This window comes from Suncus etruscus, chromosome 2, assembly GCF_024139225.1.
Source record: "Suncus etruscus isolate mSunEtr1 chromosome 2, mSunEtr1.pri.cur, whole genome shotgun sequence".
NCBI classification, from domain to species: Eukaryota; Metazoa; Chordata; class Mammalia; order Eulipotyphla; family Soricidae; genus Suncus; species Suncus etruscus.
In genome coordinates this window covers 53834394-53859969 of record NC_064849.1, presented here as the reverse complement: position 1 = coordinate 53859969, position 25576 = coordinate 53834394, and the positions used below count along the sequence as shown (strand labels likewise).

At 43.4% G+C, this 25576-nt stretch overlaps 1 protein-coding gene across 1 annotated transcript in view; it reads right to left on the bottom strand.

Moving 5' to 3' along the window:
- BAZ1A (bromodomain adjacent to zinc finger domain 1A) overlaps nucleotides 1-24624 on the bottom strand; it is a 90105-nt gene extending 65481 nt beyond the window's left edge. The window contains 2 exon segments of the mRNA XM_049766950.1: nucleotides 4852-5130; nucleotides 24512-24624. Coding sequence (XP_049622907.1) covers nucleotides 4852-5130; nucleotides 24512-24624 — 392 coding nt within the window.
- Between the last annotated feature and the right edge of the window lie 952 nt (nucleotides 24625-25576).

The window sequence follows — 25576 nt, the reverse complement described above, 5'->3', positions numbered from 1 at the left end:
CTATACAATTTCTGTCACAAGTTTTTTTTTAACATGGGGAAACTGAAAAAAAAACTATGTGATTTTTTTTTCTTTTTCTGCTGCTACTTTTGGAGGTTTCCCAACCATACTTGGACAGCTATGTGTGGCTGACCAGCCAATGGTCAGGTCCAGTGATGCAGTACTATTTGGGCTCACTGGTGCTGAGGGACTACCAGGCCTATCCCTGGTGATGCCCAAAAGGCCACATATTTCAGGGTATGAACTTAAGGTCTAGTGCATTCAATGTCCTCTAAGTTACAATCTTCTCAGGCCCAGCCCAGGCACTAAATTTTTTTTAACAGTGGAAATCATTTTGGACTCCAGAATTTACCTTTCCTGCTTTCTCTAATACCACTCTTTAACTTTTAGAGAAAAGCAAAATCATTTTTTGTTTTTTGTTTTGTTTTTGGGCCACACCCGGCGGTGCTCAGGGGTTACTCCTGCCTGTCTGCTCAGAAATAGCTCCTGGCAGGCACGGGGGACCATATGGGACACCGGGATTAGAACCAACCACCTTTGGTCCTGGATCGGCTGCTTGCAAGGCAAAAGCCACTGTGCTATCTCTCCGGGCCTGCAAAATCATTTTTTTAAATTATAAACCTCTTTTTATTTTTAATGGAGGAGGAAAGAGGGTTGAAGTCACATGCAGAAGTACTCAAAGTCATCCTCCTAGCTCTGTGTTCAGGAATCACTCCTGTATAAGGCATTTGCTTTATATGCTGCTGACCCTAGTTTGATCCCTGGCACTTCATAAGGTCCTCCAAACACTGCCAGGAATGATTTCTGAGGATAGAACAAGAACTGAGCCCTGAGCACCATGTGTGGCCCCAAAAGAGAAACAAACTATTTTAGATCTAGATTTATATCGAGAACTGAAAACTATGCACAAACATAAAGAGACAAAACCAAACCTTTTTAAACAGGTTTTGTAATACCATGTATGACAGTCTCAAAATGGAAACAACTCAAATGTTCATCAAGTAAAGAGCACATAGATAATATGATCGATTCACTCAACATTTATTTGAAAAAATAACTGATTTAATATCTAGGCTGAAGAGATAGCTCAATGGACTGGAGCACAAATTTTGCATGCAGAAGCCCCAGTTCAATCCCTGGCAACACATGATGCACCAAGAACCATCCACCCACAGCAGTCCCCATACTGCTGAGTGTGGCCCAAAACACGAGTGAAAAAAGGTATTGATGCATGTTACAACATGTATCAATGCTAAAAACCTTATAGTAAGTAAAACATTAAAATGCAACGGTTATATATTACATGACTCCATTTATATAAAATGTTCATACAGAAATTCAGAGACAGAAAATAAATTAATAATTGAAAGTGGCAAAGAAAAGTGACATGGGAGTGAATGATTATGGAGAACTGGGGTGAAAAAAAACCCTGTAGATAGTGGTGACAGTAGCATAACCTTGTGAATATATTCAAACTCACTAAATTCTATACTTCATTTATTTTTTACTATTTTATTGGCTTGGAGGTCAGACTCAGAAATGCCCAGGGTATTGTCAGACTTCTATTTCTACACTTAATCTTAACCAACAACTACAGATATCTGAAGTACATTTTTAAGATACAACAGAAAAAGCATGCAAAAAATACTGAAACTGGAACTGAAGAGAATATGGTTTATATGGTGCTAACCTTGCACATAGCTAAACCAGGTTTAATTTTTGTTTTGTTTAGTTTTTGTTTTTTTGTTTTGTTTTTGGGCCACACCCAACGGTGCTCAGGGGTTACTCCTGGCTGTCTGCTCAGAAATAGCTCCTGGCAGGCACGGGGGACCATATAGGACACCGGGATTCGAACCAATCACCTTTGGTCCTGGATCAGCTGCTTGCAAGGCAAATGCTGCTGTGCTATCTCTCCAGGCCCTATACTGGTAATTTTCAAAGTGAGTGATTTTGAACCCAACGAAGAGGGACCCGCTAAACCAGGTTTGAAGCATGACAGACACCCCAGATGGTCCCCTGATCTTGTCAGGGGTAATTCTTGACAGGATTAAATCCAGAACACTTCTGGGTATGGCCCCCAAACCATAAACTCTTTAAAATATAATTAAAAAACTTTAAGTTACCACCAGTGCTGTTTGGAAACCATCAGAGCTTATATACAGCAGTGTAGAAGCAGGAATGCATACAGAGCCAAGCTTCAAAGTGGGCCTTCACATATGCAAGGCATGTTCTATACCATAATTTATCTCCCAGGCCCAGATATTTATTTACTTACTCATTTTTGTTGTTTTTGGGACACAGTAGTACTCAGAACTTACTCTTGGCCCTGTGCTCAGAAATAACTCTTAGGCGGCTTGAGAAACCTTATGGGAAACCAGGGATCAAACTCCAGTAATCCATATACAAGGCAAATGCCCTATCCACTATACTATTGGTCTGGCCCTTGGCCCAGGTATTTAGATTTTAATACAAATATTTCTCTTTTTTAAAAATCTATGATGATTTTCTTTTTCTCCCTTTTATTTAAACACAATGATCGCAAACTTGTTCATGATTGAGTTTCAATCTTATAATATACACTACCTTTCACCCATAAACATTTCTCACCACCAATGCCCTCAATTTACCTCCCACCCTGCTCCTGACTGCCTGAGAAGGAATTTAAATCCTCTCTTTCTCTTATTTTTCTTTTAGACACCGTGGTTTGCACTATTGTTAATGAAGGGGTACTGTGCATATCACATTGTCCATTGTCCAACACCCAGTTATTGTCCAGAGTGATCAATTCTGACTATCATTGTAATAGTGTTCCCTTCTCTGGCCTAAATGCGCTACTCTACTATTTGTGGCAAGCTTCCAATTATGGACTGGTCCTCCTGACCCTCCTCTCTATCATCTCTGGACATTGTTACCAAACAGTTTTTTTTAAAATACCCCATAAATGAGGGAGATTATTCTATGCCTATCCCTCTCTCTGACTCACTACACACAGCATAGTCTCCATATCCCTCCATGTACAAGCAAAGTTCATTACTTCATTTTTCCTAACAGCTGTGTAATATTTCATTGCATAGATGTACCAGTTTCTTTAGCCACGCTTCTGTTCTTAGGCACTTGGGTTGGTTCCAGATTTTTGCTATTGTAAATAGTGCCACAATGAACATAGGAATGCAGAGGGAATTTCTGTATTGTGTTGTGTATTGTAGGGATATACTGCTCCCAGGAGTATTGTAGGATATATCCCTAGGAGTGGTATTGCTGGATTACATGGAAGCTCAATTTCTAGTTTTCTGAGAAATATTCATATTGTTTTCCAAAAGGGCTGGACCAATCTGCATTTATATCAGCAGTGAATAAGTGAATTCAATGAATTTCTCCCTGAATCAGTGTCAGCACTGCTTGTTCTTGTTCTTTGTGATGTGTCCCAGTTTCTGTGGTATGAGATGGTATTTCAAGAATTATAGGCTGATCTCCTTTATGAATAAAGATGCAAATATCCTCAACAAAATACGAGCAAATAGAATCCAACAATTCATCAAGAAGGTCATACACCATGACCAAGTAGGATTTATTCCAAACATACAAGCATATGCAAGTCAATCAATATAATATGCCATATCAATAAAAGAAAATATAAAAATTATATGATAACAATAGATGCATAGAAAGCAGCTGACAAGGTCCCACACCCATTCATGATAAAAAATCAACAACATGGGAATTGAAAGAACTTTCTTCAATATAGTCCAAGCCATTTACCACAAGCCCATGGCAAACATAATGAGAAAAAACTAAAAGCCTTTCCTCTCAAAACTGGTACCTGACAAAGACAAAATTTCCCCCTCTCATCACTTCTATTCAATATAGTACTAGAAGTATTTGCCATAGCAATTAGGCAACAAAAAAATATCAAGGGTATTTAGATAGGAAACAAAGAAGTCAAGCTCTCATTCTTTGCAGATGACATGATACTATACTTAGTAAATCTTTTTTTTTTGTTTTGTTTTGGGGCCACACCCTGTGATGCTCAGGGGTTACTCCTGGCTATGTGCTCAGAAATCACTCCTGGCTTGGGGGACCATATGGGACGGCTGGGGGATAGAACCGCAGTCCGTCCTAGGCTAGCGCTTGCAAGGCAGAAGACGCCTTATGCCCCTGAACCTCCCCTTTTAGCTATCCCAGCAGTGTTCAATGCATGTTAAAGTTTTCATATTTTCATATATAAAAGTCCTTTTTTTTTTAAGTTTTTGAGTCACACCCGGCAGTGCTCAGGGGTTACTCCTGGCTCTATGCTCAGAAATCGCTCCTGGCAGACTCAGGGGACCATATGGGATGCCGGGATTCGAACCATCATCCTTCTGCATACAAGGCAAACATCTTACCTCCATGCTATCTCTCCGGCCCCTAAAAGTCCATTTTTTTAATGATCAGGGTAAAATAGAAAAAAACCTAGCATATTATATAAAACTCAATCTTATTTTATCAAGGGAATTACTATAACACAGCAAGAAAAACATATATTCAGACTATTATGAGGTGATTTATATAATAAAAGATTGCTCTTCAAGATATTTTAGGTCTGAAAGGCATGATACACAACTTGCCATCTTTTGCATTCCAAGAGTTAAGAGAAATGTGTGTGTGTGTGTGAAATGTATAATTATGTATATGTATTTGGTGGTTTATATAAAAATAAACTTTGGAAAAATACATAAAAAATACAAACACTCTGTGGGAAGGGTAACAGGTTGGCTAAAAAAAGGTTAAACTCTTCTGTCTACCATTTTGTGCATTCTAAATTTTGAAAACTCTATAAAGATACTTATGAAAGAAAAATTAAAAGTACTTTACCTTGCACCATTGTTCCTAATGACTTCCACAATTTCTTCAACAAAATATCGGTCCTTGATATATGCAAAAATATCATCACAAATTTCATGCAAGCGTGAACGATGGGTAAGGTTGGTCAAGTATAAAACTGGAATAATTAGTGGTTCTGGAAAACTCTGAAGATTCTGTCTTGCTTTTTTTTCTGACTCAAGTGCTTCCTGATAAGTCAGTCCAGGTCTACCCGTCACGGCACAACTCCACACAAGACTGTTGCACAGTATGGTTCGTTCAAAAAAGTCACTGATTAAAAAAAAAACAAAAAAAAACAAAAATTCATTATCTATCATTTCAATAGTTGATAAAGGGATTGTGCCTTTATTGAAAAATTTTACAAATTATCATAAAATTATCTAAGATTTTTTTACTAGTCACTTTACATAATATAAAACTACAAAAATACTTTTAGACTAAGCATTTAGTGCTTTGTAATTTCAAGGGTATGTTCAGCCAAAATTGGACTCTAATCTCTTTTTACTTTTGAAATAGGTTGTCTACTGAAAATAAACTCAACCTTTCATTTGTTTCCTAATTCTTAAGTTTTTTTATTTCAAAGGAATCAAAATATTGGAGTTAATTTAAGAGCTTATATATTAAAGGAAAAGTTTTTTAACATAATGAAAAACAGGGACAACAAAGCACCAACAGAAGAATGTTAAAATAAATAACAGTATTTCACAAAATGAACAAAAATCATACATTAAACAGTATAGGTCTTCTTAAATAATATGTTAATACTAAATTATTTTTTGCTTTTGGGTCCCACCCAGCATTGCTCAGGAATTACTCTTAGCTGTGCACACAGGAATCACTCCTACCGGTATTCAGAGATCAAATGGGATGCTGGGATCGAATCTGACTCAGTCGCATGCAAGGCAAGCACCTTAACTACTGTACTATTATTGTTCCAGCTCCATAAATAATATATTAATACTAATTTTAAAGAATTGTCAATTTGGGCCAGAGCAATAGTACAGCAGGTAGGGTGCTTGCCTTGCATTGGTTGACCAAGGTTTAATCCCAGGCATCTCATATGGTCGGTTCCCAGAGAATGATAGGAGTGATTTCTGAGGTCAGAGCAAAGAGCTACCTCTGAACACTGCCAGATGTGGCCAAACTAACTAACCAAATACCAATTTTATTCTATATTTTCTTTTTTTTTTTCAATATATTTTTTTCATATATTTTATTAAGGAATAAAGTTAAACTACAGACTGCAGTAATTGTTTAGTTTAACTTTTTTGAATACTTTACTTAAGTACCTTGGTTACAAAACTGTTCATGACTGAATTCAGTCATACATGTACAGCAGCACCCTTCACCCGTGCAGATTTCCTGCCACCCAGGTCCCCAGTTTCCCTCCCACTCTTTCCCTTGCCTCTTGGCAGACATTTTACTTCTCTGTCTCTCCATTTATGACACTGTGGTTTAATAACTGTTAATAAAGAGGTGTGTAGCATGCACATCACTATCTACTTTTAGTACCCCATTTTTTGTCCAGAGTGATCAGTTCCAACTATAATTGTCTTTTTTTTTAAATTTTTATTTTAATTATGAGAACAAAGATGCAAAGAAAGAGGACAAGGTAAAGTTACAGTGGAAGGACCATAAACAGAATTCTCAGAAGTCCCCTTGCTGATATCTTAACTTTGAATTTTCTCTATTGTTTCTGGATATTATTGCCATATTATCTCTCTTTTTTCTTATATCCCACAAATGAGTGAGATTATTCTATGTCTATCCCTATGTCTATCCCTCACCCTCTGACAAAGATTAATAGTTACAATGTACAGACACATCTGAAGGATCATTCTACTCAGTGCTTTTCTGCAGGGCTGTAATTTCCTTATCTTAGCAACAATTAACATTTTTTTTTTTTTTGGTTTTTGGGTCACACCCGTTTGACGCTCAGGGGTTACTCCTGGCTATGTGCTCAGAAATCGCCCCTGGCTTGGGGGGACCATATGGGACACCGGGGGATCGAACCGCGGTCCGTTCCTTGGCTAGCGCTTGTAAGGCAGACACCTTACCTCTAGCGCCACCTTCCCGGCCCCAACAATTAACATTTTTAAATTCTACAATCTATAAAGTGAGAACTCAAGTTTGGTTTTTTTTTGGTTTTGGGGTCACACCTGGCGACGCTCAGAAATCACTCCTATGTGCTCAGAAATCGATTACTCCTGGCTTGGGGGACCATATGGGGCACTGAGGGATCAAACGGCTGTCTGTCCTAGGCTAGCGGGGATTAGGCAGATGCCTTACCACTAGCACCAACGCTCCGACCGTGAGAAATCAATTTCATAATGTTCTGCTATTTAAAAAGTTATGCCCTGTAGAAAAAACTGACTGAACCTTGAGTTGACAATGCTAAGCAAAATAAGTAAAAGACAATGATATGGTTTCACTTATATGATACGAAGTGAGCTGGCAAATAATAAAAGTAACTTCTGGGGCCGGGATGGTGGCGCTAGAGGTAAGGTGTCTGCCTTGCGAGCGATAGCCTAAGACGGACCGCACTTGGATTCCCCCAGCGTCCCATATGGTCCCCCAAGCCAGGAGTGACTTCTGAGCACATAGCCAGGAGTAACCCCTGAGCGTCACCGGGTGTGGCCCAAAAACCAAAAAAAAAAAAAAGTAACTTCTAAACTTGGAAAAAAAAAAATTAAAACGAAACAAACAAAAAACTATTATGGCTACCAAAAAGGAAAAGGAAGAGGAAGGTGTCATTTTGGTTTGGGCATCATGAAAATCACACATAGTTAGGGGTGTGAAGCAAGGGACAGGGAGATCTTAACAGATTGGCATACTTGTTTTGCATCAAGAAGCCTGGGTTTGATGCCCAAAACTGATCACTAGCACCTATATCTAGTATAACATGGTCTCATAAGAATTAGCAGAAGCAATCCTCAGACACTGAACTGGGAGTAGCCCAAATACGGTTGATTGATACCCCATCCCTTCCGAAAGGGGTATGATGTTAGCCTGAAATTCCATACTAATAAAATAAAAATTTTGCCCAGAGTGATCATTTCCAACTATCACTGACACAGAGGCCCCTTCTCTGCCTTAACTGCACTCCCCACTATGTGTGGCAAGCTTTGGACCATGGACTGGTCGTCCTGGCCTCATTTCTATGTCTCTGGATATTTTTACCATATTTTTTATATATCCCACAAACAAATGCAATCATTCTATGTCTTTGTTTCCCTCTAACTCAGGGGTCTCAAACTCGTGGCCCGCAGGCTGTTTGCGGCCCTTCTTACAACACCATTGGTCCTGAGTCAGCTGGGTACAAGACAAACGCTTTACCACTGAGTTATCTCTCCGGCCCCTCTATAATTTTTTTTTGGTTTTTGGGGCCACACCCGTTTGATGCTCAGGGGTTACTCCTGGCTAAGCGCTCAGAAATCGCCCCTGGCTTGGGGTGACCATATGGGATGCTGGGGGATCGAAACGCGGTCTTTCCTTGGCTAGCGCTTACAAGGCAGACAGACACCTTACCTCTAGAGCCACATCACCGGTCCCATCTATAAATTTTTTAAATCAGGGCCCGGAGAGATAGCACAGCGGTGTTTGCCTTGCAAGCAGCCAATCCAGGACCTAAGGTGGTTGGTTCAAATCCCGGTGTCCCATATGGTCCCCCGTGCCTGCCAGGAGCTATTTCTGAGCAGACAGCCAGGAGTAACCCCTGAGCATCACCGGGTGTGGCCCAAAAACCAAAAAAAAAATATATATATTTTTTTTAAATCAAAAAGTTCCACATATTACCATTAGTTGTTTCACAGTGTAAAGATAGGGCAGATATTTTCTATTACTTTGGTCTACTTTTCAATAACTATATGTAATCAATTTACACTTAAGGGGGTTGTTTAGCAATACTTATAGTGCTCTGGGGATGTACTTTGATCTATGAGTAGGAGTAAGTCATGGCTGTACTTAAGGGAACCATTTGAAGTGCTGAGGATGAAACTGGCCACATATAATGCTTACTGTTAGAAAGTTTCCCTCCTAAAAAAAAAAAAAAAAAAAAAAAGTTTCTCTCCTGAAAGCTCTCCTTCCTTTTTTCATCCTTCTCAAAAGTATTAAAGCTGCAGTGTGTAAATTTCCCGGTTTATAAATCTGTCTAGGTTATTGCCATAATAGTCTGGTCATAGGATGAATTAGGATAATTCTATTACATTTATTTTATTTATATATTCATTTATAGAATTCTGCCAAAGAATTGGGCCAGAGATATAGCACAATGGTGGGGCTTTTGCCTTGCATGCAGTTGACCCAGGAGGGACCTGGTTGGGTTCTAGGCATCTCATCTGGTCCCTCAGCCTACCAGGGGTGATTTCAGAGTGCAGAACCAGGAGTAACCACTGAGCACCGCCAGGTGTGACCCCCAAAACCAACCAACCAACCAATCAATCAATAAATAAAATAAAAAAAGAATTGTGCCAAGAAATGTACTCTAAGAATATGAATAAAGAAAAATTAACTGTACTTTGACATAAATAAAATCTAAAAAGTTGTTATGTTACACAACTCAAATTCCATATAAAGATGATCTTTTGAAGTATGCAATCTTTAAATAGATCGTATATATATATATAACATTAAGGTACAAATAATTTTAAGATAGAGGCAGAAAACCTTTGGGAACTCATAATATAAAGGGGAAAAGATTAGCGAACAGTAGTTTGTTAGAAAGTGGCCTTAAAAGTTAAGCCAGAGAAGGGGCCAGAGTGCTGGCACAGCAGTAGGGCATTTGCCTTGCACACAGCTGATCTAGGACGGACCACGGTTCAATCTCCCGGCATTCCATATTGTACTTAATTGATTTTAGACTCTATATTGCATTTTATAGAGTACACACTTAACATGTATACAGCCTTGAATTTGATCACTGACATTACACGGCCTTCCCTAAGCATTGCTAGTCATGCCTCCTATTAAAAAATAAAAGGGGGCCGGAGCAATGGCATAGCGATAAGGCATTTGCCTTGCACGTGGCTGATCCAGGATGGACAACGGTTCAATCCCCTGGCATCCCATATGGTCTCCACAAGCCAGGAGCGATTTCTGAGTACATAGCCAAGAGTAACCCCTGAGCATCACCGGTGTGGCCCCAACCCCCCCCCCCAAAAGTTAAACCAAAGAGAGAGAGAAGATAAATATAATGTGGTTCTTTGAAGAAAAATTTATCAAATAGCTGGTGCAGTGGTGCAAGCGGTAGGGCGTGTGCCTTGCATGCCCTAACCTAGGATGGACTGCAGTTCGATCCTCCAGCATCCACGTGGTCCCCCAAGCCAGGAGCAATTTCTGAGCATCTAGTAGGAGTAGAATAACCCCTGAACATCACCAGGTATGGCCCAAAAACAAAACAAAATAAAGCAAAAATAGGGGCCAGCGAGGTGGCGCTAGAGGTAAGGTGTCTGCCTTGCAAGCGCTAGCCAAGGAAAGGACCACGGTTCGATCCCCCGGCGTCCCATATGGTCCCCCCAAGCCAGGGGCAATTTCTGAGCGCGTAGCCAGGAGTAACCCCTGAGCATCTAATGGGTGTGGCCCGAAAAAAACAAAAAAAAAAAAATAAAGCAAAAATAAAATAAATTATTATTTGAGAGGCAACAAATATACAAAACAGGTGGTTATCAATTGTACAGAAAATAATGAATAAACAAGCGGATAGAGTTTAAAAATTATATATAATATTTACTGCCTAAATCTATAGTTTTATAAAGTTTACATTTTCCCAAAAAAACATTTTATAAGATTGAACTTCTCAAGCTCACCTAACATAACACATAATATAAATGAGTAATAGTTCTAGTAATTTAAATTATGCCCAGTATTTAAAAAAATATTTCAAACCCAGATAGGTTGTACATTAATCATCTTTTCTATTTGGGGAGTTAAGTGTTCAAAATGGAAGTGTTTGGTGCTAAGGGAGGAAGATAGTTCAGGGGAGGGGTAGGGAGAGCGAGCACAAACAGCAAGGAATAACATTTAGTTCTTCCAGGCCAGGTTTCTAAGCCTACAACTCTAGGGCGCTGTTTCCTTTGTGTCTGTGAGCTCTACAAAGAGATTGTTACATTATAGTCCTGCTGGGTACCGAGATCTAGCCCCAGGAGGAAGGGGGCGGGGCACCCCACCACAGGGACCATTTCAAGCGAGGGGGAAAGGCCAAGGGCAATTTCTCTACACTTAGCACCCAGCGGGTTGCCATCTCTTTAGACATTTTCACTTTCTCCTCTAGCTGTAATTCTGTTCTCACCTTTCATCACACACATTTAAATGTACAGAATTGTACAAAAACTAAACTCTAAGGTGTGGATTAGTGCTATTTTATAAGAAATAAAATGCTGACATTGTTAAGAGATACATTTCCCTATTTTGAGTAAAAATCTTTAGAGTACAGTGGCTAGAGATGTAGCTTAAGTGGCAGAACACGAATCTTTTATGTGTGAGGGCAAGTTTGATCCTGGGTACTGCATGATTCCCAAGCACTTCTATGTATTGGTAATGGTAATCTGGTAAAAAATAAAAGGTAGGGGTCGGAGAGATAGCAATGAGGTAAGGCATTTGCCTTTCATGCAGAAGATCGGTGGTTCGAATCCCAGCATCCCATGTGATCCCCTGAGCCTGCCAGGAGCGATTTCTGAACATAGAGCCAGGAATAACCCCTGAGCACTGCCGAGTGTGACCCAAAAAACAAAAATAAAATAAAATAAAATAAAAGGTAAAATGGGTATGACCCATTTAAAAATTATAAAATATAAAATATTTCATATAAAGTCAAGTTTATAAAGAAGCTAATATAGATTATGTCTACAATTTATGATTGTCTTCAATAACAATCTTCTTTACCAGAGATGGGTAATAGTCTCAGACAGAGATTCAATAGAGTCTGGTAGTTTTGCTATATCATGTTTGCACCCATATCTTTACATATTATTAGAGACTCCTTTCTCACTACCTCTGCAGAATTGAGTAGGTACAACAGACCCTCTGGTTCTCCAAAGCCTAAAATATTGAAAAAAGTTTGAGACTTATATTATTAATTACTTTTATTTCTTTTGCTTTTTTTTTTTTTTTTTTCTCTCTTTTTTCTTTTTTCTTACTTTTATTTCTTTTGTAATTTTTTTTCAGATAAGGTACATCCAATAGTGTGCAGGACCTATTCCAGCTCTGGGCTCAGGGACTACTTGGATAGTATTAAGTTGCTGGGAATTGAACCTGAAGCAAAACAAGCACTTAGTTTGTTGTGCTACTTCTTTTTGAGGAAAAACAACTTCAAAGTAGTAGGTTGAATACTAATGAGAACACAACTCTAATATAAAGGCAACCTCTGGTGAACAAACTGGGGAACTAAAAGCAACATGATGCTGAGTACTGGAGAAACTAAAAGCCAAAATCTGAGTTACCTCATAAAATCTCTGGGCCCTGCCAGAAGTGGCCCTGGTGACCCTTCCCTTCTAAGCTCAAATTATCAAGGCCCACACCAGTAATCAAGCACTAAGGGTATGATCTCTGGGTCTTCCCAAACACTGTCACTTGAGGTGACTACCATAAAAAAAATTTTTTAAAGCCTCCAGAATAAAATTAAGAACAAAAGATATGGGCCCGGAGAGATAGCACAGCAGCGTTTGCCTTGCAAGCAGCTGATCTAGGACCAAAGGTGGTTGGTTCGAATCCCGGTGTCCCATATGGTTCCCCGTGCCTGCCAGGAGCTATTTCTGAGCAGACAGCCAGGAGTAACCCCTGAGCACCGCCAGGTGTGACCCCCCCCCCAAAAAAAAAAAAAAAGAACAAAAGATATAAAAATGAGAAAATAGGGGCTGGAGAGATAGCATGGAGGTAAGGCGTTTGCCTTTCATGCAAGAGGTCATCGGTTCGAATCCCAGCGTCCCATATGGTCCCCTGTGCCTGCTAGGAGCAATTTCTGAGCATGGAGCCAGGAGTAACCCCTGAGCACTGCCGGGTGTGACCCAAAAACCACAAAAAAAAAAAAGAGAAAATAAACTATCAGAATATAAACAATAAAAAATCAGAAAGGGCATTTGCCTTGCATATGGCTGATCCAGCATGGGCAGTGGTTCAATCCCCTGGCATCCCATATGGTCCCCCCCAAGCCAGGAGTGATTTCTGAGCACATAGCTAGGAGTAACCCCTGAGCATCACCAGTGTGGTCCCAACCCCCCACAAAAGAAAAGATAAACACAAAGTGTATTATACTTTATTATCCAAAACTCTAGGTATAAGAAACAGTGTCGGGGCCAGAGCTAGGGCAATTTGCCTTGCATTCAGCAGACCCACATTCGATTCCCTGTTTCATCAGGTTCCCTGAGCCTGCCAGGAGTAATTTCTAACTGAAGAGCTAGAAGTAATCCCTGAGTACCACCAGTGTGGCTCACCATGCTCCAAGAAACAGAACAATTCATCAAAAAAGATGAGGGGACAGAAAATACTCATCACACATCAGAGTTCTGAGAAATTAAGTTGTTGGTTAAAAACTAATGATTTAGGGGCTGAAGTGATGGCGCAGCAGTAGGGCTGCACGCGGCTGAATCAGGACGGGCTACAGTTCGATCCCCTGGCCTCCCATATGGTTTCCCCAAGCCAAGAGCAATTTCTGAGCGCATAGCCAGGAGTAAGCCCTGAGCATCACCAGGAATGGCCCAAAATCCAAAAACAAAACAAAACCTAACAATTTATCACCTAAACAGAGACATATCAAATGTATGCAAGAGATGGCTGTATGGGCCCGGAGAGATAGCATAGCGGCGTTTGCCTTGCAAGCAGCCGATCCAAGGACCAAAGGTGGTTGGTTCGAATCCCGGTGTCCCATATGGTCCCCCATGCCTGCCAGGAGCTATTTCTGAGCAGACAGCCAGGAGTAACCCCTGAGCAATGCCGGGTGTAGCCCAAAAAAAAAAAAAAAAAAAGAGAGATGGATGTATGACTCAGAAATTTAGAAAAGCTTTCAGAGGAATTCATTGAAAAGACCATTAACCCTACAAGAGATAAGGCCATCAACAGTGCAAGGCTCTCCTGTAACATACAGATTAACTTTTATGTATACAAAACTCCAGAACAACCTATTTGAAAAAAATGTGTAAAAGTTTCTTCTGAAAGCCATTTGGAGTTTACTGTTCAAGCCTGCATTGTCCCTTGAACATGTATTTCACTTGCATGTCTCAGTTTTTTGGCTGCCTGTATTCTCTCTTGAATACATCTCTCCTCTTTCTCTACTCACATCTTCCTAAATTTCAATTGTAGATAACTAATTTGTGTGTGTGTGTGTGTGTGGTTTTTGGGTCACACCCGGCAGTGCTCAGGGGTTATTCCTGGCTCCAGGCTCAGAAATTGCTCCTGGCAGGCATGGGGGACCATATGGGACACCGGGATTCGAACCGATGACCTCCTGTATGAAAGGCAAATGCCTTACCTCCATGCTATCTCTCTGGCCCCATAGATAACTAATTTAAGAAGGGAAGGAGGGAGGGAGAAAAGGAAGGAAGGAAGGAAGGAAGGAAGGAAGGAAGGAAGGAAGGAAGGAAGGAAGGAAGGAAGGAAGGAAGGAAGGAAGGAAGGAAGGAAGGAAGGAAGGAAGGAAGGAAGGAAGGAAGGAAGGAAGGAAGGAAGCAAAGATGGAAGACTAAGACATGTTCTAAGCATTTCCTTTATTGACAGGGGCACAAAAGCAGTAAAAGAGGCAATTATGAACAAGACTGATGTATAGGCCTTATATTATAGAAAAAAAAATAACAGCAAGATGAGAATCACACTTCTAAGTAACCAGGAGAAAATTTCAAGTAACTGAAAAAACAGTTTGGGTTACAAAGAATATAATGTATCCATTTATATACCTTTAAATTATAATGTATATATTTTTTGTTTTGGTTTGGTTTTCTGGTCACACCAGGTGGTCACAGGGTTTACTCCTGAGTATGAACTTAGGAATTACTCCTGGTGGTGCACAGGGGACCATATGGGGTGCCAGAGATAGAACCCAGTTCCACTGATTGCAAGGCAAATGCCTATCAGCTTTGCACACTTATCTCGCTCTGGCCCCATAATATATATTTTATATACTTTAAAAACTAATGTATATTTCTGTTACTGTATACTTTTTTTTTGGGGGGGGGTCATATACAGCAGCGCTAGGGGTTACTCCTGGCTCTGCACTCAGAAATCGCCCCTGGCAGGCTGGGGGACCATTGGGATGCTGGGAATTGAACCGGGTCTCTGCCGGGTGGGCCGCATGCAAGGCAAATGCCCTACCACTGTGCTATCTCTCCAGCCCCACATCTTTGTACTTTTATGTAGTTTCCCCTGCTCAACAGTATTTAGAACGTCCTTTAATGTCCTTTAGTATAATGTCCCCTTTTCCTCATCTTTCACGCTACACCTCAGATACTATTTCCTATTTGGCAATTTTCTCATTTGCCTAAGAGTTATCAACTCCACTTTTCTAGGCTCTTGTAACACAAATGAGGCTTAAGTCACTAATGTTGGGAACATACATTCAATTCTTACTAAAAAAACAAATCACCTCAGCGTCTTCAAGAATTCTCCAAAGTAAGATGCTAAGAATAAACAAACAGGGGCCAGAGAAATAGCACAGTGGTAGGATGTTTACTATGCACTCGGCCAATACAGGATGGACCCTATTTTGATTCCCAGCATCCAATATGGTCCCCTGAGGCTGCCAGGAGTGACTTCAAGTGCAGAGCCAGGAGTAACCCCTGAGCACCACCAGGTGTGACCCAAAGCCCCTCCCAAAAAGAATTTTAAAAAAAGTCAGAATGATAGTATAGCAGGTAGGATACTTGACTTACACATAGCTGACCTTTGATACCCACCACTCCCCTAACCTCATCAGGAGTCACCCAAGTACAGAGGCAAAAGTAAGCCCTGAGGTGTGCCCTCCCAAAACAAAATCAAAAAGAATGTACAAGTATACTCTTTGACAGAACATATTATCTAAGATAAAGTATACACATGAATAGGAAGAAAATAGAAAAGAATCTGTATGAATCCAGCTTCACTATTTGAATCCCCAACAAGGCCCCTCCAGGTCTTCTGAGGATTGTTTGAGTCTTCCCCACCCTCACCCCCTTCCATATACACAAACACACAAAGAAGAATTAAAATAAAAACCAGAAATAAGACTATGGGGACTAGAAAAAAATACAAAGATAAAGTACATGCCATGCTTAATATTCATGCCAATTCAATCCCTGAATGGGACTGCAGAGTGCCCCGAGCACAGCTAGGTATAACCCTGGAGACCCCTGAGCATTGAAGAATGTGGCCCTAGAGGACCCCATCCTAAAGCACTGAAGATGGACCACGTGATATTTATGGGACAAGCAGCAGTACCTGGCTCTCTCACTGAATTGCTGGCCCAATCTCTGAGAATTACTGAGGGGTCCCTCAGCTTCCTGAATCCTACATAGGAAGTACCCATCAAAATATAGAAAAAAGGGACGGGAAAGATAGCATGGAGGTAGGGTGTTTGCCTTGCATACAGAAGGACGAATCCCAGCATCCTATATGGTCCCCTGAGCCTGCCAGGAGCGATTTCTGAGCCTAAAGCCAGGAGTAACCCCTGAGCGCTGCCAGGTGTGACCCCCCCCCCAAAAAAAAACCAAAACAAAACAAAAAGAATAAAAGTAATAAAATAAATATGAACATAATAATCTCACAAAGTATATTACCACCTCTTGTATCTGAAATGGCTTTGAAATTTGCTTTGGTCAGTGTAATACAAAAATGTAATACAAAAATACTTCCATTTTAATCTTAGAACCAACATGTGATCCATGCTAACTTCCTAAGGATGAAAGAATACACTGTTAGAAAAGTCATTTCAGGCCCGAGAGATAGCACAGCAGCGTCTGCCTTGCAAGGAGCCAATCTAGGACCTAAGGTGGTTGGTTTGAATCCTGGTATTCCATATGGTCCCCCTGTGCCTGCCAGGAGCTATTTCTTGGGGCCGGTGAGGTGGCACTAGAGGTAAGGTGTCTGCCTTGCAAGCGCTAGCCAAGGAAGGACCTCGGTTCGATCCCACAGTGTCCCATATGGTCCCCCAAGCCAGGGGCAATTTTTGAGAGCTTCAGGAATAACCCCTGAGCATCAAACGGGTGTGGCCAAAAAAAAAAAAAAGAAAAGTCATTTCAGTATTCTGAATCATGTTTACACTTAGAGATTTGTCAATACTTCAACAGGTTGGAAAAAATAAACATATATACAGAGAGAAAAACTATCCCACCTATGTCCTTCACATGACTGAGGCCACCTTAATTCCATCCTGCCCGTACCTACCCACCTTCAGTGGACTGCAACTAAATTAGTTGACACTCATTGCTGACATGAGGCTAGACTAACTAAATATGCAATTTATGGGGCAGTGAATTTTTAAGACTTGTTACATTATAATACCACACATCCACACATACGTATCTATATTGTCTTTTTTTTGTTTGTTTGTTTTTGTTTTGTTTTTGTTTTTGGGCCACACCCGGTAACGCTCAGGGGTTACTCCTGGCTATGTGCTCAGAAGTTGCTCCTGGCTTGGGGGGCCATATGGGACACCGGGGGATCGAACCGCGGTCCGTCCAAGGCTAGCGCAGGCAGGCACCTTACCTTTAGCGCCACCGCCCGGCCCCTATATTGTCTTAAGAATAAATTAAAAACAAGATTAATGGGGCCGGCGCAGTGGTGCTAGAGGTAAGGTGTCTGCCTTGACAGTGCTAGCCTAGGACGGACCGTGGTTCGATCACCTGGTGTGCCACAGGAATAACCCCTGAGCGTGTGGCCCAAAAAACAAAAAAACAAAACAAAACAAAACAAAAAAACAAAAAGAAAAAAACAAGATTAACTTACAAAAAATATAAAAAAGGTAAAACAAAGGGCCTGGAGAGATAGCATGGAGGTAAAGCATTTGCATTTCATGCAGAAGGTCATCAGTTCGAATTCCAGAGTCCCATATGGTCCCCTGAGCCTGCCAGGAGCAATTTCTGAGCATGGAGCCAGGAGTAACCCCTGAGTGATGCCGGGTGTGACCCAAAAACCAAAAAAAAAAAAAAAAAAAGGTAAAACAAAAATTCTGGGCTAAGTGGCAGATTGACACCACCAAAATTATCCAATGTTCCTTGAAAATTCAACACTCAACAAATGACATTTGATAATAATTATATTCCTTATAACTAATAATATGGGAACATTATGAAAGGTACTTTTCCTCATTCTAAACAAATAGCATTTTAATTTGTACATTTATTATAGAGAGTTTAATAATTTCAAGATATAGTAAAGAAATCAGGTAGTAGAACATAATGCCAAAACAAAGACCTACACAGTCAGCCTGAATTCCAAGCAAAATCCTTGGTGTTTGGTATATGCCCCTACAAATTTCATTAAATACTAAGAAAGGCTGGGAAGATTGCCTTGCAAGTATGTTATGCTGGTTTGATCTCTGAAACTACATCTGAGCCCCCCCAAACTCCCGGAATGATTCCTCAGTGTTGAATAGAGTAAGCCCTGAGCACTGCCAGGAGAGGCTCCAAATTCAAAATAAATATATACTAAGAATTTTTTGTTTTTTTTTTTGGGTTTTTGGGTCACACCCGGCAACGCTAAGGGGCCACTCTTGGCTCCATGCTCAGAAATCGCTCCTGGCAGGCTCAGGGGACCATATGGGATGCCAGGATTCGAACTAAGGACCTTTTGCATGAAAGGCAATGCCTTACCTCCATGCTATCTCTCAGGCCCCAAGAATTCTTTCTTATAAGCACTTTGTGATATTTTTTTTTATCTCTAGACTCTTTGACTCATGAGTATTCACTAAATTACTAGATAATGTAGATTTGGATATTCATTTTGGAATTTATCCTATACCAGTTTCCTTATCTGTTAAATTTTAAAACAGGCTGTTGAGAAGATTAAAATAACAAGTGATGAGTTAAACAATGATAATAAATATCTTATAAATTAAAGCCCTTTCACTGAAATGACAAGATTAAACATTAAGTATGTGAAAAAGATTCCCAGATCCTGAATGAAAGGTTTTAATTAAAAATGGTAAATATGAGCCCGGAGAGATAGCACAGCGGCGTTTGCTTTGCAAGCAGCCGATCCAGGACCAAAGGTGGTTAGTTCGAATCCTGGTGTCCCATATGGTCCCCCATACCTGCCAGGAGCTATTTCTGAGCAGACAGCCAGGAGTAACCCCTGAGCACCGCTGGGTGTGGCCCAAAAACCAAAAAAAAAAAAAAAAAAAAAAAAGGTAAATATACTCCAATGTCAAGAATTAAAAAATTTAAATGGCTACAAAAATAATTTTATTTAGAAGAGGACATAGGGGCTGGAGAAATAGCATGGAAGTAAGGCATTTGCCTTGCATGAAGAAGGACGCGGTGGGTTTGAATCCCGGCATCTCATATGTTCCCACGAGCCTGCCAGGAGCGATTTCTGAGCGTAGAGCCAGGAGGAACCTTTAGCGCTGCCGGATTTGGCCCAGAAAACAAAAACCAAAAGAAAAAAAATTAGAAGAGGACATCACATTAAATTATTTTCCTAGCCACACATCTCTAGAACTCCTGGTAGTCAGACCTGACACGTTTATTATGAACAATCCAATTTGATTTGTTCACACTATCATTGTGAACAATCAAACTAAAAATCAAATTTGTCAGCTAGCCAAAAAACAATAATTTTAAGAAATTAACAATATACCTTTAGCTTATGCAATTTTAGACAGGGTGCTATTTTAATGAGTCTTATTTTTTAAAGCAATTCAAAAGAGTTATAGCATTTAAGAGTATGTAATTCAAACAAAATAAAGATTTTTGTACCATAGAATCACTAAGGATTCACATTGGTCTTGGGACCTATATCAAATAATCCAAGGCCTTAGAAAAGAGAAGATGTGAGGCAACAGATCCATTGCAATACAGTATAACATGTTGTACTACCTAATATGGAGAGATTAGCACTGATCATTAGACAAAGGAGGAAGTGTTAGGTTATACTATTAAGTAAGATGGACATAAACCAAAATAGTCAAAGATACCCTGCTTGGGGTCAGAGAGTACAGCAGTAAGGTACTTGGCTTGCACACAGCTGACCGGGATTTGATTCCCTTCATCCCATACGGTGCACTGAGCACTGTCAGGGTTATCCCTGAGCATTGAACTAGGAGTAAGTCTAGAGCACTATTAGGTATACCCTTACCTCTAGAAAAAAAGATCCCCCGCAACCCTATACTAAACAGTTCAGAAACAAAGTTACTTAGTATTAAGTTGGAAAAGTGAACAAAAAAGGAAATCTCTTTGAGACTAAACAGAAAAAAATTTAAGTTGGAGCAAATAGGTAAGCATTGTGGCCTTCAGATAAACATGAAAGTGTTTAAAACAAGGCAACTGAAGCATAGTTTTCAAACAAATTTACAAAGCCAATAGGGATTTAATGAATAAGAACAGGTTTTTCCTAATAGCATCTCCAGTGTGCCAGGACATTATCATGATACTGCAGACCACCATATTCATTATAGACAGTCATTAATGATCCTTCTGTCATTCTCAAAGTAATAAAAATTTAACAACTAAATGATAGTCTATTTCCAATACTGTCAATTCAAAGTGATATAGTAAATAATACCTAAGAATCCCAGTAGTTATGTTTTTCCTTTCTTTTCTTTCTTTCTTTTTTTTTTTGCCACACCCGTTTGACACTCAGGGGTTACTCCTGGCTATGAGCTCAGAAATCGCCCCTGGCTTGGGGGGACCATATGGGACGGCGGGGGGGGGGGGGGAATCGAACCTCGGTCCGTCCTATGCTAGCGCTTGCAAGGCAGGCACCTTACCTCTAGTGCCACCTTCCCCCCCCCCCCCCCTTTTTTTTTTTACTTTTCTTTTTCTTTTTTTGGTTTTTGGTTTCTAGGTCACACCCAGCGGTGCTCAGGAGTTGCTCCTGGCTCCTGGCTCAGAATTTGCTCCTGGCAGGCTTGGAGGACCATATGGGATGCCAGAATTTGAACCACTATCTTGGGTTGGCTGCGTGCAAGGCAAATGTCCTACTACTGTGCTATCTCTTCAGCCCCACTTGTTGTGTTTTTGGGGTTCAATAATCTCAGGCCCCAGTTGTTGTGGTTTTGGGGGTCAATAATCTCCATCTTACTCCCAAAGCAATCAACTCTTGAACTGCTTGTGATTTCCAAAACCTAAACACAACAGCATGGGAAAACAAAAACAAAAATCCTAGTTACTACCGTATTTTCCGGCGTATAAAACGACTGGGCATATAAGAAAACCCCCTAATTTTACAGTTAAAACATAGGTTTAGGCCTATATTCACTGTATCAGACAGAACATTCCTGTGCTGCAACTGTATGTAGCACAGTGAGCCAATCACAAGCAAAGGTTCAAAGGTTATACTGTAACAGACTTCCTCTCTGACTCTGGCCAATCTCAGCAGGCTTTTGACAGTGTAGATTCGGGTCCAACATTGTCTAATTTGCATGCATGTCTAATCCTGCTTGGATTGGCTGAGTTAGAGAGGCGGTTGGAGCAACCTTGCAGTGATTGGTGCAGGATCGAGTGGGAAAATTCGTTTGTGGCAATATTCAGACAATTTTCGTTTAGCGGCATATTGAAACATTTTTCGGGATATACTCGGCGTATAAGACGACCCCCGATTTTCGGTTGACTTTTTTTTTTTTTAATTTAAAAAGTTGTCTTATACGCCGGAAAATACGGTAGTCTTTTCTTCTTTTTTTGGTTTCTGGGCCACATTCAGTGGCACTCGGGCTTTGAAATTACTGCTGGCAGCTCTGGGAACCACGTGAGATGCCAGGAATTGATCCCAGGTCGGATGTATGCAAGGCAAAGGCCCTACTCACTGTGCTATTGCAACGGCCCCTTAAAGTCTCTTTTAAAGGACACACTATTTCAAAACATGCAGTTCCTCACTATGTGCAATGGCAGTGTGGAATAGCAAATATTTCAGAACTTCCGGGCCCGGAGAGATAGCACAGCGGTGTTTGCCTTGCAAGCAGCCAATCCAGGACCAAAGGTGGTTGGTTCGAATCCCGGTGTCCCATATGGTCCCCCGTGCCTGCCAGGAGCTATTTCTGAGCAGACAGCCAGGAGTAACCCCTGAGCACCGCCGGGTGTGGCCCAAAAACCAAAAAAAAAAAAAAAAAAAAAAAAAAAAAAAAAAAAAAAAAAAAAAAAGAACTTCCGACTTTTCCACTGGAATAATGCAACAAAGTATCTGAAGTGTTTGATTCAAAAAAATGTAACAAATCTTTCATTATCCCTTCATATCCCTTCAAAAGTGAGAAGAGCCTCTTTCAAAGGCTACTTACATTTAACATATGCGCAAAACTATCATTAACAGTATAGTAAACCCCAGTGCACCCATAAAAACTGGAAATAAAAATAAGATCGCTTCTATCAAAGGAGAACACACATTTGCAATTCAAGCGTGTTGGCATTCTCGCATACACAATTTTAAGTTTCAGAAATGCCAAGAATTTTAGCTTAAGTAGCGAAGAAAAGGGGGGGTTACTATCCTTGCTAAATTACCTAATCCAGATTCTCTTAAACTGTTACAAGAGTGAACTCAATTTTGAGTAACAAAACAAGTCTGTACAGGAACCGAGTAAGATGTGCAATCCTATTTTAAAAAGTACTGCCTGCTGGAAGGAAAAAAAAAAAAAAAAAAAACTTCTCGAGATATAACATGTTCGTGCGTTAAGTTTCCCAAGAGCTGAAGCAAAGGGGAGGCTGATTTAAAACAAAAGCCCAAAACGACTGCCTCTTCTGGTAACACTGCCCAGTTTCTCGGACAGGTGCAGTTGGCTGAGGGCCTCCCTTCCTCCAAGGCCCCCGCTGAGAAGAGGTGCCTCCAGTCTGACAGATCTGGTTCACAAAGGGAGTCCCCCTCGGAGAACATCCCCAGAGGATGAATGAAGCAGGAGAAGAAAAAGCCAGGCTCGGGTGTGTTTCAGGGGGAAGGATTCAGATCACCCCCAGAGGAGATAGAGCTGTTTCCCTACAGATCTCCAAACCCGCTCATTTGGGAGTGCGGGGACTGAGTGATCTCCAGGAGGGGATCAACCCGGGTGCGGGGAGGAAATACAAGGGGTGGAAAAGTGCACCCGCAAGCCGCGCCGCCTCCTCCTTATCAAAACAAAAGCGAGTGGCACATGTCAGGCGGCCCCCGTGCACCGGGGGATAAAGAGCCGAGCGGCCGCTGGAGTTGAACTTGCCTGAACCCCACACCCCGCCTGCCCGTCCGCCCGGGGGACCTGAAAGTGAAATCCCGGGTGCACATGAACCCCCCCCCCCCACCTTTCACTCGCTTCTCCCCACCCCCCATCCCCGGCTTCTGCCTCGCCCTCCTCTCCTCTCCCGGGGGCGGAGACGCCGAGTTCCCCAGGGCCCGGAGTTAGTCACCGAGAAGAGAAGAGGCGGTGACAGAGCGCGCGCGCGGGGCCTAAACACCCGGGAGGGTGGAGGGGGGGAAGAGAAAGGAAGAGAGAGAGAGAGAGAGAGAGAGAGAGAGAGAGAGAGAGAGAGAGAGAGAGAGAGAGAGAGAGAGAGAGACAGAGAGAGAGACAGAGACAGACAGAGACAGAGAGAGACAGAGAGAGACAGAGAGAGAGAGAGACAGAGAGAGACAGAGAGAGAGAGGAGGAGAGGGAAGAGAGAGGAAGGAAAGAGGAGAGAGGAAAGGGGAGAAAAGAAAAAAGGAGAGAGAAGAAAGAAGAGAGACAGAGACAGAAAGAGACAGAGAGAGCAAAGGAGAAAGGGGGAGAGAGGAGAGAGAAGAGAAAAAGGAGGAGAGAGAGAAGAGAGGAAAAAGGAAAGGAGAAAGAGGAGAGACAGGAGAGAGAAAGAGAAGAGAAAGAAGAGAGGAGAGAAGAGAAGAGAAAGAGAGAGGAGAGAAGAGGAGAGGGAAGAGAGACAGAGTTACAGCGAGAGAGAGAAAGAGAAATGTGCTGGAGAGCGAGAGACCAACCCGGGTCCCCGGGAGCCCCGAACTCCGTCCCCCGAGTGTCCTCCGCTCGGCCCGAGTGGCCCAGCCCGGGCTCCCCCAGCGCGCGCGTGCGTCCGGCCGGCCGGGCGGCCGTGGCCGTCTCCGGGCGGGGATTCCCTCCGAGGCCCGGGGGGCGGCCGAGCGCGCGGCCAGGAGGGGATCCCCGGAGCCGCCGGGCGGGGATCCCGGAACTGCTCCCGGAGCGCGCGTGTGGCCGCGGCGGCGGGCGGGGCGGGAGAGGGGAGGCGGGCGGGCGGGCGGGCGGACGGGAAGTTTCCGCCGGAGAGCCCCCCCACAGCCCCACCGCATCCATCCCGGGCGCCTCCCGCCCGGCGCCGCAGCTAACTCGGGGCGGCCCGAACCGACGCGCAGCGCACCGCACCGGACAGCCGGCGGCGTGGGCTGGGGCGGGGGGGCTCTCAAGGCGCGCCGGGGTCGCGCCGGCCGTCCACTTCCCAGCCGGGCCCAGCAGCGCAGCCGTAAGGGACAAAAGGAGGGAAAGAAGCCCCGCGCCCCCCGCACCCCCACGGGGGGCCCCACCCCATCCACCGCACCGCACCGCGCCCGCCCGCCCGCCCTTCCTCCTCACTCGTAGCGGCGGAAGATCTCGCGGGTGACTCGACAGTAGAAAACTTCCTCTTCGGGCCGCAGGTCGGCCGGCGGCGCCCGGCGCTCGAACGGCTTTCGGTGCAGCAGCGGCATCTCCGGGTCGGGTCGGGCCGGCCCAGCGCAGCGCGCGAGCCCCGCAGAGTCCCTGGCGGGGCGGGAAAGAAAAGCGCAGGGGAGCCGCTCAGGCGGGGGGCGGCCGGCCGTCTCTTCCCGGGTGCAAGAACCGGGGCGCCCTGCCTGGCTCTCTTGCACCCCGAGGCCGGCGCCCCCTCCCCCAGCGCCGCTCGCAACGTGCTCGCCCGCTGGAGCCTCGTTGGGCTCCGTTGAGCCGAGCCGAGCGCCCGCCCGCCCGCCGGCGCGAGCCAGGCCCGCGTGCGCTCCCCGAGTGCGGGCGCCCCGCTTTGTTCCGCCCCCGCGAGCACCCCGCAAACGTCCCTCCGTCCGTCCGTCCCTCCCTCCCGGCCGGCCGGCCTCGCGCCCCGGGCCCCCGCCTCACCTGCCAACCCCTAAGGCGGCCGCTCGGCCCCGGCCCCGGCCCCGGCCCCGGCCCCGGCCCCGTCCTCCGCTTCCCCTCCCCGGCCCCGGGATCCCTGCCCGGGCTCTTCCGCGGCCCGCCTGGGGTGCTCGGGGCCAAGGCTCGCGGCCGTCCCGCCGCCACTTCCCCGCCGCCCGCAGCTCCTGGGAAGTTTCTTGCCGAGCGACTGGGGCTCCCCGAGAAAGGAAGAGCTCGTCGGGCGGAGCCGGCGCCTCTTGCTCCGGCCCCCGGCAGCTCATTGGCCGCCCGGTGACTTTTACAGCCTGTCACCGGCACAGGAAGCGCCGGCCGAGCCTGGGAGAGCGAGCTACATTATTAATTAATGGAGCAACCCCTCGCCGACGATCTGAAGCATCCTCCATGTTGGAGATTGGCAGCCAAAATAAAACAAGCCAAGAAAGAGGAAGATCGGGGCCGGGGCAAGCCGTGCGGTTTGTTTTTGTTTTTTGCAGATACGGCGGCTCACCGAGTGAAGTTGCATCTTCAAGGCTAAGACCCATCGTTAGCTTG